At 36.4% G+C, this 12,662-nt stretch overlaps 1 protein-coding gene across 1 annotated transcript; it reads right to left on the minus strand.

Moving 5' to 3' along the window:
• Positions 1-9,634: 9,634 nt before the first annotated feature.
• On the minus strand, positions 9,635-12,050 carry LOC577511 (neuromedin-B receptor-like). Its single transcript, XM_011664068.1, has one exon. It carries the CDS (start codon positions 11,798-11,800, stop codon positions 10,658-10,660), a length of 1,143 nt encoding a protein of 380 aa, XP_011662370.1. The 5' UTR covers positions 11,801-12,050; the 3' UTR covers positions 9,635-10,657.
• Between the last annotated feature and the right edge of the window lie 612 nt (positions 12,051-12,662).

The following is a 12,662-nucleotide window of genomic DNA, read 5'->3' on the forward strand; positions in this document are numbered from 1 at the left end:
GAGAGAGAGAGAGACATATAAATAAAGATAAACGTCCTGAAACGAGAGGAGAAGAGAGATACAACAAAGAGGAGGAAGACAGAAGAAAGGAAAGTGAAAGAAGGAAATAATGATTAAAAAAGAGAGATGCATAATGTAATAGAAAGCCGTTCAAACATATTTTTGTAACTCCTTCGCTTCCGACGGCTGTCATACTGCGTTTTCGAAAAAGTATAGGTCTATGTAAAGGGCAATACGCCCCATGTCGTATCCCCATGCAATTTGTAAGCAATTTTCCTGATCATATTCAGTCCATGAGCGGCATATTATTGATTAACAATGATTGGGATCTAAAGAGAGTGAACTTCAGTTTCATCTAATTTGTTTCCTCATTGATTCTAGGACTTCTTTCATTTCGCTCAGATAGGGAAGATGTCAGTAATTCAGTTGACAAGGATCGATATTTTATTCAATGCACATGTTTCTCCGAAGATTTTGTGACGAACTCAAATCTTTTTCTTTTTTCTTCCTGTAAACTTTCGAGAATGTTAACTACAGAAAAGCCTGAGAGGCTTTAATAAAACTTGGAATTTCATGCCACAAGGTTGTTTTCTGAACATGCAAAATAATTTAATTAGTTTTCTAATTCTTTTTAGAATATCGTAGTAGAACTGTTTCCTGAAAAGAGTTGCTCTTCAAATCTCCCGATATTAAAAATATGAAGTTAAAAAGCTAATATGTTTGGATTAAGCTTTCATGCCACATGGCACATGTTTGTTAAGTCCCATATACATGTACCGTTTGTTTGCAGCGCATGTGATTTTCAGCAACATTGTGTCGGTTATTTTTTAATTTTTATCAATCAAAAACCAACCAGTTCGTATGAACCTAATAATCACAATTTCCAAATAGCTTCCAGAAAGTTTTGTTCACAATGTCATTTTATGGAATTAATCCATATTTCATATTCTTCAACAACCATGTCTAGGTGTTGAATGGTGCCTTGAAAGGACCTTTGCAAGTGTAATCTCGACCGTAAACACGTGCCGATGCCTCCAGGGAAATACATGCAACATATGTTTGTCTTGTCGGGTAATTATTTGAATAAAACATCCGAGAGATTGATGAGGGCTGCCTATGACCTGACACGTTGTGGGTGTGATATATGCCTTGTTATTTACTTAAAGGTTATATGTTACACATTTGGAGAAGATGTATTGTGCAAAACAAATATTGTCTTTGGATGCCAGAAGGACTTGAACTTTGATTTAAAGAATATGAGCTAATACCTTGTTGGTTCTCAGTTGACGGATTGCAATATATATTTGATCTGGGTAAGAAATTATTGAACACCTGTTTAAACGGGAAGGGGTTCCTTTTTTTTAATTGAAAAACTACGATATTTCAATGTTGCTAAATATCATACGTACACTAGGTCATTATCATAACAAGATGAAACCGTTTCCCAGGACAATTTCGCAGGGAAAGGGTCTTCCAAAATGTGAGGGCCTTTTTTTAAGTAGAAGTCGCTTCCAAGTGCCTTGTGGACCTATGCCCTATCCTGCATTACATTATTAAAGACCAATGACAGTTATAGAACAGGAGTACTTTTCTTTCCTAATTCATAGCATATCAATTTGTCTCCAATCTGCCCAAGTTTTGGGTCAACCCAATATTTGTTTCATTGTCTCCATTCCAAATGACTGCACTTACATAATAAAGTAACGCATGAACACTACCTCATCCTGGGCATATTGGACATTGATATATAATTTTCAAATGACCAGCGGCTCTAAAATCACCCATTATCCCATTTTTTCTGATCTACCATTCCCTTATGATATATATTTCAGCAATTTCACTGGGTTCTTAAAGAATTTTGGGCCTGAAAGTGGGATCCATACTAATATGGATCCACACTGTACATGTAATTGAAGCTCGCAATTTATCTGTCGACTTGGTCGATGACAGATAGACACCTGACGTATGGACGTTAAAGCACGCCATAGCCCTCTTGATGACTGACGTGAAGGTCATTGGCATGCCGTACGTGTCGAGTGGAGGTATTGATGTCAACATTGACCGTCAATTACACATTGACCAAGATCGTTATGGATGTGAATGGTAACCTCGACTGAAGCAAGTTCATTTAACTTATACATGTATGTAAAAAATTAAAACTAAAAGGGTGATAAGCTGTAAAGTACATGAGCTATAGCAGGACCAGCTGTTAGTATAGCTTTTATTATATAAGAACGTCAGGATGATCGTCACGATTTTTATTATCAATATTTCTGTTAATTTTATTATTTAATAATAAAATTCATCACCACCATCTTCATCATTTAGTAACATTAATTATTAAGTCTATCAAATTGATATATCTGATTCCATGTGTAACTTCACACTTCAAACACACACACACCAACAAACCCTCGCCCACACCAACTTCCGCCTGTAATTGTAAGTGTGTGTGTGTGTGTGTGCGTGTGTGTGTGAGGGTTTTGTTCTGCTTGCCTATCCCTACCTCCACCATATCCCACGTCACCATGTGCTTCTACTTGTACAAACTGTGGAGGTGGGGAGGTGGGGGGGGGGGGGGGGGGGGTGCTAGCATAAGGTATTGGTTACCTTTTAATGAGGTCAGCCATAGATAGTTCTCAAGTACAATGCACTAGCTTATCCGGCTCCTCAAGGGTCAATTTAGACCAGGGATCGCATGCCCGGCGTTCTTTAAACACCGTCGGAATCTCAATCAAGTGGAGTAGCGGGGAAGTAGAGCGGGGTGGGAAAGCGGGGAGGGAGGGTGTGGGGGTACACTGGACATACAATTTATGAGCTAGATGTATTCCTCATGAAGAAAGCTTATCTAACATAATAATATTTTCTCCTTCCCTTTGAGTACATGAAAAAGAATTCCTGTGGCTATTCCCGTTTTCTGAGTAGCCTATTCCTTTTCGTCATCTTCTCTGAAATAGGATAACTATTTAGATAATGTTGAATTAATGTTTAATATATTTCATATTTCACATCATTATGTTAATGTGTGTTATGCTAATGTTACTTTAAAGCGCATGAATCTATATGTTTGAAAAGACTATATCGATACTAATCACATCAACTCGAATCAAATCACATCAAATCAAAATCGATAGCAATTACAAGCCATGATATTTCAACTCCACACAAATGGACAATCAAATACTATTTTTCTGTGTTCCGTATCTAGGCACTGGTTTAATCAACATTCAATACATAACTAGAAATAACATATTATTCCACACAATATTCACAATATAGCATACAAATCTGTCAACTCTAATGTCATTGGTGAAATATGTCCAGCATTTAAATAAACTCATGTGCCCAATAATTATTCATAAAATTGCACTTCCTTATATAATATATTCATTTGTATGTAATTTGTATATACAGTATACACAGATATTTGCACGATTAGTAAGGTGCATAAACAATATGTCATGTACAAATAGTATATAGAATGATATTAAAAATAACGTTTTTTTTTTTACCGGATACGTATGATATCGAGATTTTAACGAAAGTAGATTCACACGTTTTTGCTATATTTACATTTATATAACAATATATAGATAAGTTTGCATTGCACATGGATAGTTGGTGTATGTACATTCAAATAATGATGAGTTAATTCACATGCATAAGGTATTTGTCCCTCTTTACACATTAATTAACTTATGTATACTACTTGACGATCAATGTAGCAACCAATAAACTCTTAGCCGGCATCATGACCACTCGTATTTTGTACAGAGTTTTATCTATTAACTTGAAAAGGGGAAATGTGATAATACCCTCACACGAGTATTTTACGGCGATTTGCATATTATCACGGAATCTATCCCTATACCACACATAAACGTAAACAAATAAATATAGATCTGTCTATTAAGCGGCGATCCACATGGTCAAAGTCGGCCAAATTGGCTTAATTGTCCGTCAGTAGTATAGAAATGAATTACTCAGGTATTGTGAAATATATCGTTCGTCTTTCCTTTTCTATGGAATAGATTTTTAGAGTCTTTCTGTTACCTAATCATATTCGTTATTGTTTTTTAATACACGTTATTTCTCTAATTCGAGTTTACTTTTTGTCGTTACAGTAAACAGTCATACCGTCGGATAAGCCAACCGTACATTCTGCATAAATTACTGATGTATGACTGTTAATATTAATGTCCAATATTTTCGTTCGGTTTATATATATATATATATATATATATATATATATATATATCCCCTTCATGATCGCCTGTATTGAAAAGTTGCTTTTTATCATTAACTGATCATATCAATAATGGAATCGTCAGTTTATTTATGCTTTGTTCATGTTCTTAATGGGATGCTCCAAGCAAAAATAGAGCACCATTCGAATGAGTGTGTAAATACCAGGTGCATTTCTTTCACCCATTTTGATAGGTCGTGTTTTTCAGTCCGGTCACTTTGTTTCTCTCGCCCCTCAAAGATACCACTGACCCATCGAAGGGTCGATGATAGTACACTCATCCACTCTTGTCGATCTCCTGGCGATGTTTGAGCACAATTGACCCAATACTGGTCCTCCAGGGAGGGGCCCCAAATCCATACCAGCTCTGACGCTGAATATAAAACTTGTAAAAAATATTTTCAAAGGATTAACTAAGTAATATGAGGCGTCTCTCAAGAAAAATAGTAAAAGCTGTTAACGTTAAATGCATCCGTGACCAATTAGCATGTGTGTAGGTATGAAGCAGCCAGTTTGGGATTGCGATCTGTGAAACGTAATCTACCAGGATGTTATTAGTTTACTCCAGGGCAATGAAATCGTGCAGTTCGTATTTTTGTAAAAGAATTTTAATACAGCAAAACCAACGGAGGAGAAACGACAGGTCACTTATTTTCGGTCAAGTATGGCACAGGCAATCCATAATGCTGATAATTATGTGATTTCCTGACTATAATAACATATGTCCTATGATTTGAGCTTAAAAATGCCTCAGCTCCCAGGCAATTGCGAGGATGTTTAAAAAGTTATAGTCAGTGTGGGTTTCTGTCTTGTCGGAGTTTGTGTCTTTACCTTAACCCATACATGATGATAAACGTCGTACTTTTTTTCTTTGTGCCTTCTTCTTATAGTGGTAAAAGAAAATGTGTGGAATCACTGTCAGGGAAAATCAATTTGCCAATATCTAAAGATAAACTGTGTTTTTTAGTAAAAAGAAGAAACGGACTTTAATATTTTTGATATTTGTTTGTATACACTGGCTTTAAAAAATTAATCAAATAACATTATTTTCTTGCTAGAGGCAATGTTACAGTATGTCGTATCGGAAACAAAAAGTAAACTATAACACGTATTACCCAGATCAATGACAGAATAAATCGTCAAGTTTTTTCGAACGTTGATATCAATTACTGAATGTCATAAGATCTAGGCTGTCAAAAGTGAATGACGCCTCAATATTTTCTGTGAAAAAACACACTAAATACAAGTCAACGGCGTCTGCGGTTAGTCGGATCTATGGTTTTTGCAGCTTTTCATAAGTCAGTCACGTCAGTTGGTCAAACTGTCCCAAACACCCCCCCCCCCATCTTATTAGGTAAACCAGCTTACATCATTGCAAAAATGACAATCAAAATAAAAAAATATGTATTCATTGAATTCATTTGTTAAATTCATTAAATCATTATTGTCATTGTCTAGTGTTGATGCCAAAATAAATCCTGTTATTTCGACCACACCTAGTTATTGTTTGAAACCATAACCTACATCAAGAGTAATTAATCAAACAAAGTCAAGCGTTCAGCCTGCGTCAATCAGCGCCCAAGGCATAAAAAGCAATTACTTAAAAGTGTCCTTCAAAGTTGGCTTGAAATTACTGAGGTTGAATAATTGCTCTTGTCTACTATCACACCTGCACTTAAGATGGGCGTTAACCAGCGAAGAAGCAATCAAATTATTTATATAACATCTTATGAAATGTTAAGAGGTGTTTATGAAAAAAGGTGAAATTGTGAAACTTAAATAGACTAATGTTAGATCAATACAAAAATCACTGAACAGTATAAGATTCGTTTAGAGGGGGTTCTCAGCTGACGGTAAAATCTGTTTTGTTGTTTGAAAGAAGAAAGAACCATTATTAAAGAACAATTGCTGAGATTTCATGAAAGCATAGGAGGCGCTGTGGCTTAGTGGCAGAGCAGTGGTCTCGTAATCGGGCAGTCCCGAGTTCGAAACTAAGTTGATGTGCTAATGCCATTAGGGAATGCATTAATCATCAATATCCGAGTCCTTTGGAGACGACTAAAAACTGTTTGTCGCCTGGTTGCTTGTCTACACGCATTTACTTGCTTTATCAGCAACAAAAGTTGTAGATATTAGAGGTTGAGAATGTTAACATTTTAAAAATCAATATTGTGCTATAATTACCACCACTTCGTGAAACTCCGAAGATACCATGTTACAGATATTTTTTTGTAGCCAAACAGGAAGGGGGTTTACGAACCAGAAAACATGGAAAATAAGTCGAAAAGTTTAAAAGATAATCCTCTTAAATATATATCACAAGTCTGTCGTTTAATTTTTTTAAAATCAATCTACGCGCTTTTATACTAAGACGTCACTGGTAATAATAGCTTTGCCTGAAGTTATATTCAAGTGCAAACACTAACATACTACAATCTTGAAAGAAACAATACAAGCTCAAAAATAAGGATTCTGAAGTATTCATCTACCGTGATCTCTTCTCAAGTCTATGTAGGTACAATCAAGTGGGTAGATTCGAAAGTGCTCATCAGCAACTACACAGTGCTTATACGTCAGGAGAGTCATGACAACCAATTCGAATACTTATCTTTAATTCATTTTAAAAACTTCAAACTTGGTATTTCTTTAATTACTTTTTAAAATAACCATTATTGAACTCTTTTCGTTGCTTTCATTGAAATGGAACGAAGTCGCTAGCTCTGTCAGCTGTAAGACCCGAGTGGTTGAAAACAAATTTCGGGAAGAGTCAATATTGACTTTATTTTCTGATGCACACATGACGTCATGTCGCTGACTTTAGGTTGCGTCAGCACATCCCTGGTATTCGACGCAGTCACTTGAAGAAAGACACCGTTAAATAAAATTAACAGCGCAATCACAGGGTTGACTTAATGTTGTAATGCGCTATTTGCCTTCATTGACTTGATTAACGCAGGCAAAAACACAATCGATATGACGCCCCTTAAATGCAACATCGTTAAACATTTACGATTCATATTTCCTTAACATTTCTTCGAAACATTATAATCCTACCTCTTTCTCGACATTTTAAAAGTAAACTCTAAAAATCATGACATCGTTATTTTGTCTAAAGGTATAAAACAACAAATACCAAATCATACAAACAACACCATATTTAAAGAAATGTATTAAAATCATTGAAAGAAAGGTAAATATTAACTCATTTTGCTTTACTCTTTATACCTTTTGGTTTGGATGCTACATCGCTATTAAACTCAATCCCGGGTTCATTACAAGGGGTTAACCTCTAATTTTCTCATCATAAAAAGTGCCACAAATGAATTAAATTACTATTGGATCTACGTTCAATGCATATAGGTTTCACTAGCATAGCAAATGCAATTAAATAACTCATCGTACGCATTTGGAATAAAGTCCGATAGATGATGGTAAAAGAACAATGCAAGATACTGGTATTACAATTTAAATCAAATCTAATTTATCTTGAATAAATACTATTCCTTTATCATTTTATCAGTGGATATACTGCCAGTTAAGACGTTAAGTTTCCAAGTTAAGACGTTATCAACCCCATGTTTTTATTTGCTACCAAAATAAACAAAAATTGTCTGTTCTTATCATTTATAAAGTTTTTAGTTTAGCAATAGCTTGCAGGCTTCAACTGTTACCAAGTTTTTTTAAAAGCTAAGATTTTTTGCATTTTCAAATCACATTAATAGCAATTTCTGATGGAAAAATATACATACAACACCTTTAAGTCTTTCGATTGATAATGATTGTTTTTTCTGCAATTGTAGAATTACAAAAATATATAAACGAAATGGTCTTCTAGTTTGTGAGGCGAAACTATTTTGCTTCACACAAACATTTATACAAACTAAAATGGTTATTTAAATATGCATATTTTTTTTTATAAAAGAAGGATTAGAATAATACGCTGTGAAAAATATAATGTGTCCTTTTCTTTCACGTAAACAATTCATCTAGTGTGTATAGAAACCCATTAGGGGGCATATCAAATATTTCGAGAGGAATGGTGAAGTGCAATAACATTACTTTAAAAACAATGGATACAACACGATAATTTAAAACAAGAATGTATTGGATTAACTTACTCAACTATGATGCAGTAATCCTGCGGGAATCATAAGATCTATATATGTATGTAATTGTCTTAAAACGGCTATACCTCCAGCAATTTGTTCACCTTCCGTCTTTAGCGGTGTTACTGTGATTATAGCGGTGATGATTGCTTGTGCCAGAAGGTTTTGAGATACAGAATTGAGTATTGGATACATTTATTTATGGACATATGGACCACTCTTTGAAATTAATCTTCAACTCCTGAGGTCACAGTGATTATCTAATTGTGCAATATCCTTTCATCTTCAAATTGCTTCCAGGTTTCCGAACAATCTAACTCCTACAAGCATAATTCCCTCGTACTATCTGCGACTTGCAATTGTTTCAATCAGAAAATTTCCCAAAGATCTTCTTCTTCTTTTTTTACACAATTTGTCTGCATGTTTACTGCGAATCAATGAAAGAATAAAGGAGAAAAGGTTCCGATACATAGGGAATACTGTTTAATTTAGACAATATTTTTCTTATTTTACTTTGTAACTTAACTGGGGCAATAATTGATCATTATAATAGTATTATTTTATGTTACGTTAACCCTTTTAATAAACAAGTGCGTACAATAACCAAAATATAATAAATAAAATAAATGGTCATCCAGCATTTTGACAGACTAAGATCATGGTAATACACTTTTTTCGATTCGCAGATTTCTTCATTATATGAGGAGGTACTAATGGTTTTCAAATCTAACATACCAATGAATAGGGAGGGATGAACAAGAAAATGGAATGCAGATAACTTGAGCCTCAATATATACTTATAATTAAATATTTATGACCATGGCGAAAAAGCTGCACTTGAAATCAACGAGATTTGCCCATATCTCTATATGTTTGAAAAAAATAAAAAGCTTTCAATATATTTCGATTTCCACGTTATGTATATAGGGCTGATTTGCTAGACAGTGATATCACATAAAATGCGGTTTCCATTTCGGACATTCAATCTGAAAATTAAAAGTTTCAGGCCCAGGCATCAATTTCATGAATTTATCAAGTCAATTAAATAAATTGGTCAATCTCAAACAGCTTTGAGTTAAACCAATCATAGGGCAAGAGAATGACGAAAGTGTGAAATATATCGTCCAATAATAATCAAATAGAGCTATGAACGTTTGAAATATAAGATCACTACATCTATGCATCTACATCTACATCTATTGTTAAGTCAGAATATGGTGCGCTTAGAGACACCAGTATTAAGCGCCTTATAAATATTGTTTATTATTATTATTATTATGCGACTGTGAACTTGTACACAGTGTTTTTGAATGGATTACATGTCATGGTCATTTGATGTATTGCTTCGAGCTCAAATATGCCCGCATTTTGCCAAGCTAAAGCCAAACATGAACACAATGTATATCCTATTACTAGTAACCTTGTCCCATATCATGATAAACACGTTTTGTTAAGCGTTATGAGCCATTAAAGCCTTAATGCTTTCTGTTATTACAACATAACATACCATGCGCTGTCATATTCTTCCTCTTCTATTTCAATAAAGATCCTGCGATCTACTAAACTCTATTTTTTAAAGATGAATAAGTAAACGAATATGTATTTTCGTGTTAGGCCTAGTTGATAGATGTATTGCTTGAACCAAAACATATAAATAGTAATAGCTTGTCAAATAAACCTGGGCTTTTTATATGTCGTTATCCAGATAGGCAAATAGTATTCAGCTGTTCAATACAATAATTTTATACTAACATCAACATTATATTTCTTCTTTGACAAACCTTGTTAATTATCGTATAAATATATCGGGAGTCCTTTACTATTGAGAAAATTATGACAGCTATTTTTGTTTTGTTGCAGGGCTTCGCTGGGTGTAGTAACACTCTCATATCGTTTCCTACTTTAGATTTCGCCATGAATGCAATATATATATATATACAAGCAAACGGTCTGAATAATACACGGGGACATAAAAAAAAAGCGTGTCTCTTTCTGACTACATGATATAGAAAAAATAGATGACCATCCAGTGGTTTCTTCTTTGTTCATTCATTTTAGTAACATATCTCTTTATATACTAATTACTCATTTTCCCGACAGGCTGTTAAGCAAACCAAGCTCTGGTACCAGTCGTTTCTACGAAAAACTTTCGTAGAGATCCGTGTTTATAGTGCTGTAAATGGACAAATTTATAAACATGTCAGTATATCTTTCATCAAGGGTATACCTTTTTATCTCTCCCTTGTTCGTGATCTTAGGCGTTCGCTTCGAAGTTGGTGAGTTCGTAAACTGTCCAGAGATGTGGCTATGACAGGTGAGTTGAGCACCTGGTTGGCATTTCTGTCACACTGCTGGGAGAGAGCGAGTAAGAGTTGGTGCGAAGTGACATCATCGTCCATGACTTCGCCGACGAGAAGTGGCGTTTGGCCGCTGTCGAGTTACACCGAAAACAGCTGAAGATATCCCGAAGGTGGCGCCGGTAGTTGGAGCTCATGACGAAGAGGATGATGGGATTGAGGCAAGATCCCAACATAGGTAGAAGATAGTGCATATCAAAGAGACAGAACATGGCGGGTTTGCTGAAGAGCCTGGGGTTAAACCCGAACTCGAACCAGAGCGCGAACAGGTAAAATGGGAACCAACAGATGGCGAAGCAGACGGCGGCGATAAGGATGATGATGGCCAGACGAGTCCGTGATCGAACGCGCTTCTCGTTGCCGCCCTGTCGAACCCGTGACTCCAGCTTAAAGGTTCCTTTCAGAAGAGCGATTGCTGTGAGCGAATAAAACACAGATATGATGATCAGGGGTATGACGTATAAGAAAAGGAAAAGTGAAGTGTAGTAGCCCTTAGTCTCGGGGGTTTGATAGGATAGTGTGCAACCACCTGTTTCCGTAGTAGCCAGCGCCATGGATGGTATGGCGAACACAATGGATAGCAGCCAGATCCCCGCAGCCAGCCCGAGAGTCCGCCGCGTCGAGTCGCTCTGCCGTTGCTTTAGAGGTCGGGCGATTGCGTAATATCGGTCCGTGCTCAAGGCAGTCAGAGTCAGGACGGAAACGCCCTGTGAGATAAATTGCACAGCATTTACAAAGCGACACAAATCAAGGTTCCAATTGAGCGAACCAGACAGATAATTGGCGATGTAAAACGGCACATTAAAAGTGAGATAAAGAAAATCTCCAAGTGACAGGTTCAAAATCAAAAGGTTAGGTATGTTTCTCATGTCGCGGTTCCGTAAGAGTATGTAAATTAATCCTCCGTTTCCAAGAGTCCCCACAATTACGGTGCAAATCATGAAAATCGGAGCCGCCAGGGAAAGCGGTAGACCTCCATCAAGTGTGTAATTTCCGTTCATATCGTAAGAGTAACTGGAATATGAAGCATCTCCTTCAGCACCGGGCTCCCCGAACTGAGCCATGGCGGGCGGTAGAATGTTGCGACACATTGTGAACTCGCTCTTCTTAAACGCTCCCGCAAAAAAAGTTGTGATGGAACCGAGTCAAACTCAGATACGGCTCGCGCGTTAGGTTCACCACACGGCACGGCCAACCAATCAAGTTCCGCTTATCAAATGCCTCGAAAGTCAACAGTGTTGCGCAGTTCTTTCGACGCCTCCTATTGGTGAAGGCAATGTTTGCGTCTTGCTTCTCAAGAGCACTAATCCGCCTCAAGCAGGGTACTGAAGTGGGAATAAGTACAAGGGGTGTTCGTTACCAAAGCTTTCCCTCTCCGTCGAATAATACGTCTGGCTTGCGGTCATACAATTATGCTTTGACGCTAATAATTCACTAAACTGGCTCCAAGAAGAGAATAACATTAATGCTTTCACCAGCTACGTCATAGTTGGCTTCCTTAATTCAATATAAGCGTCTTCAAATTTATTAAGTGGGTGCGGCTGTTTTGTGTTTGTGCGTTGGAAGGGGGTAATAAATCAAATGATAATTTCACCACCTCTCATCTTCACTGTTTGGGTTGAATGTAGGGAAGTGTGAGTTACTTAACTTCTATCTCACGAAAAATGTTTCTTCATCAAGCGCAGAGAGAAATCAAAGAGTTTTTAATTTTTTTTTTTATAAAGGCTTGATTTTGGCACCTTATTTTGTTGCCATTGAAACAATGTTGATGCAAGGAAAATATAGACGAGGTCAGCTAAATGTTCATGAGGCCCTCCTGATAAAACTTCCTCGTAATTGATGTTCCAGTAGGTTCATATCTTAGTCCGAAAGCTTGAAAAATTAAGGAAGTGGTGTCGCTTGTTTAATCACTGTTTCCAAATAAATGTATGGCCAAATTTCGGAAAGCACGTT

The sequence above is a fragment of the Strongylocentrotus purpuratus genome, unplaced genomic scaffold (assembly GCF_000002235.5).
Source record: "Strongylocentrotus purpuratus isolate Spur 01 unplaced genomic scaffold, Spur_5.0 spur5_scaffold_9, whole genome shotgun sequence".
Taxonomy (NCBI): Eukaryota; Metazoa; Echinodermata; class Echinoidea; order Camarodonta; family Strongylocentrotidae; genus Strongylocentrotus; species Strongylocentrotus purpuratus.

Coding starts and splice junctions, on each gene's coding strand:
- LOC577511 (XM_011664068.1), bottom strand. CDS start 11,800: ATGTGTCGCAACATTCTACCGCCCGCCATGGCTCAGTTCGGGGAGCCC.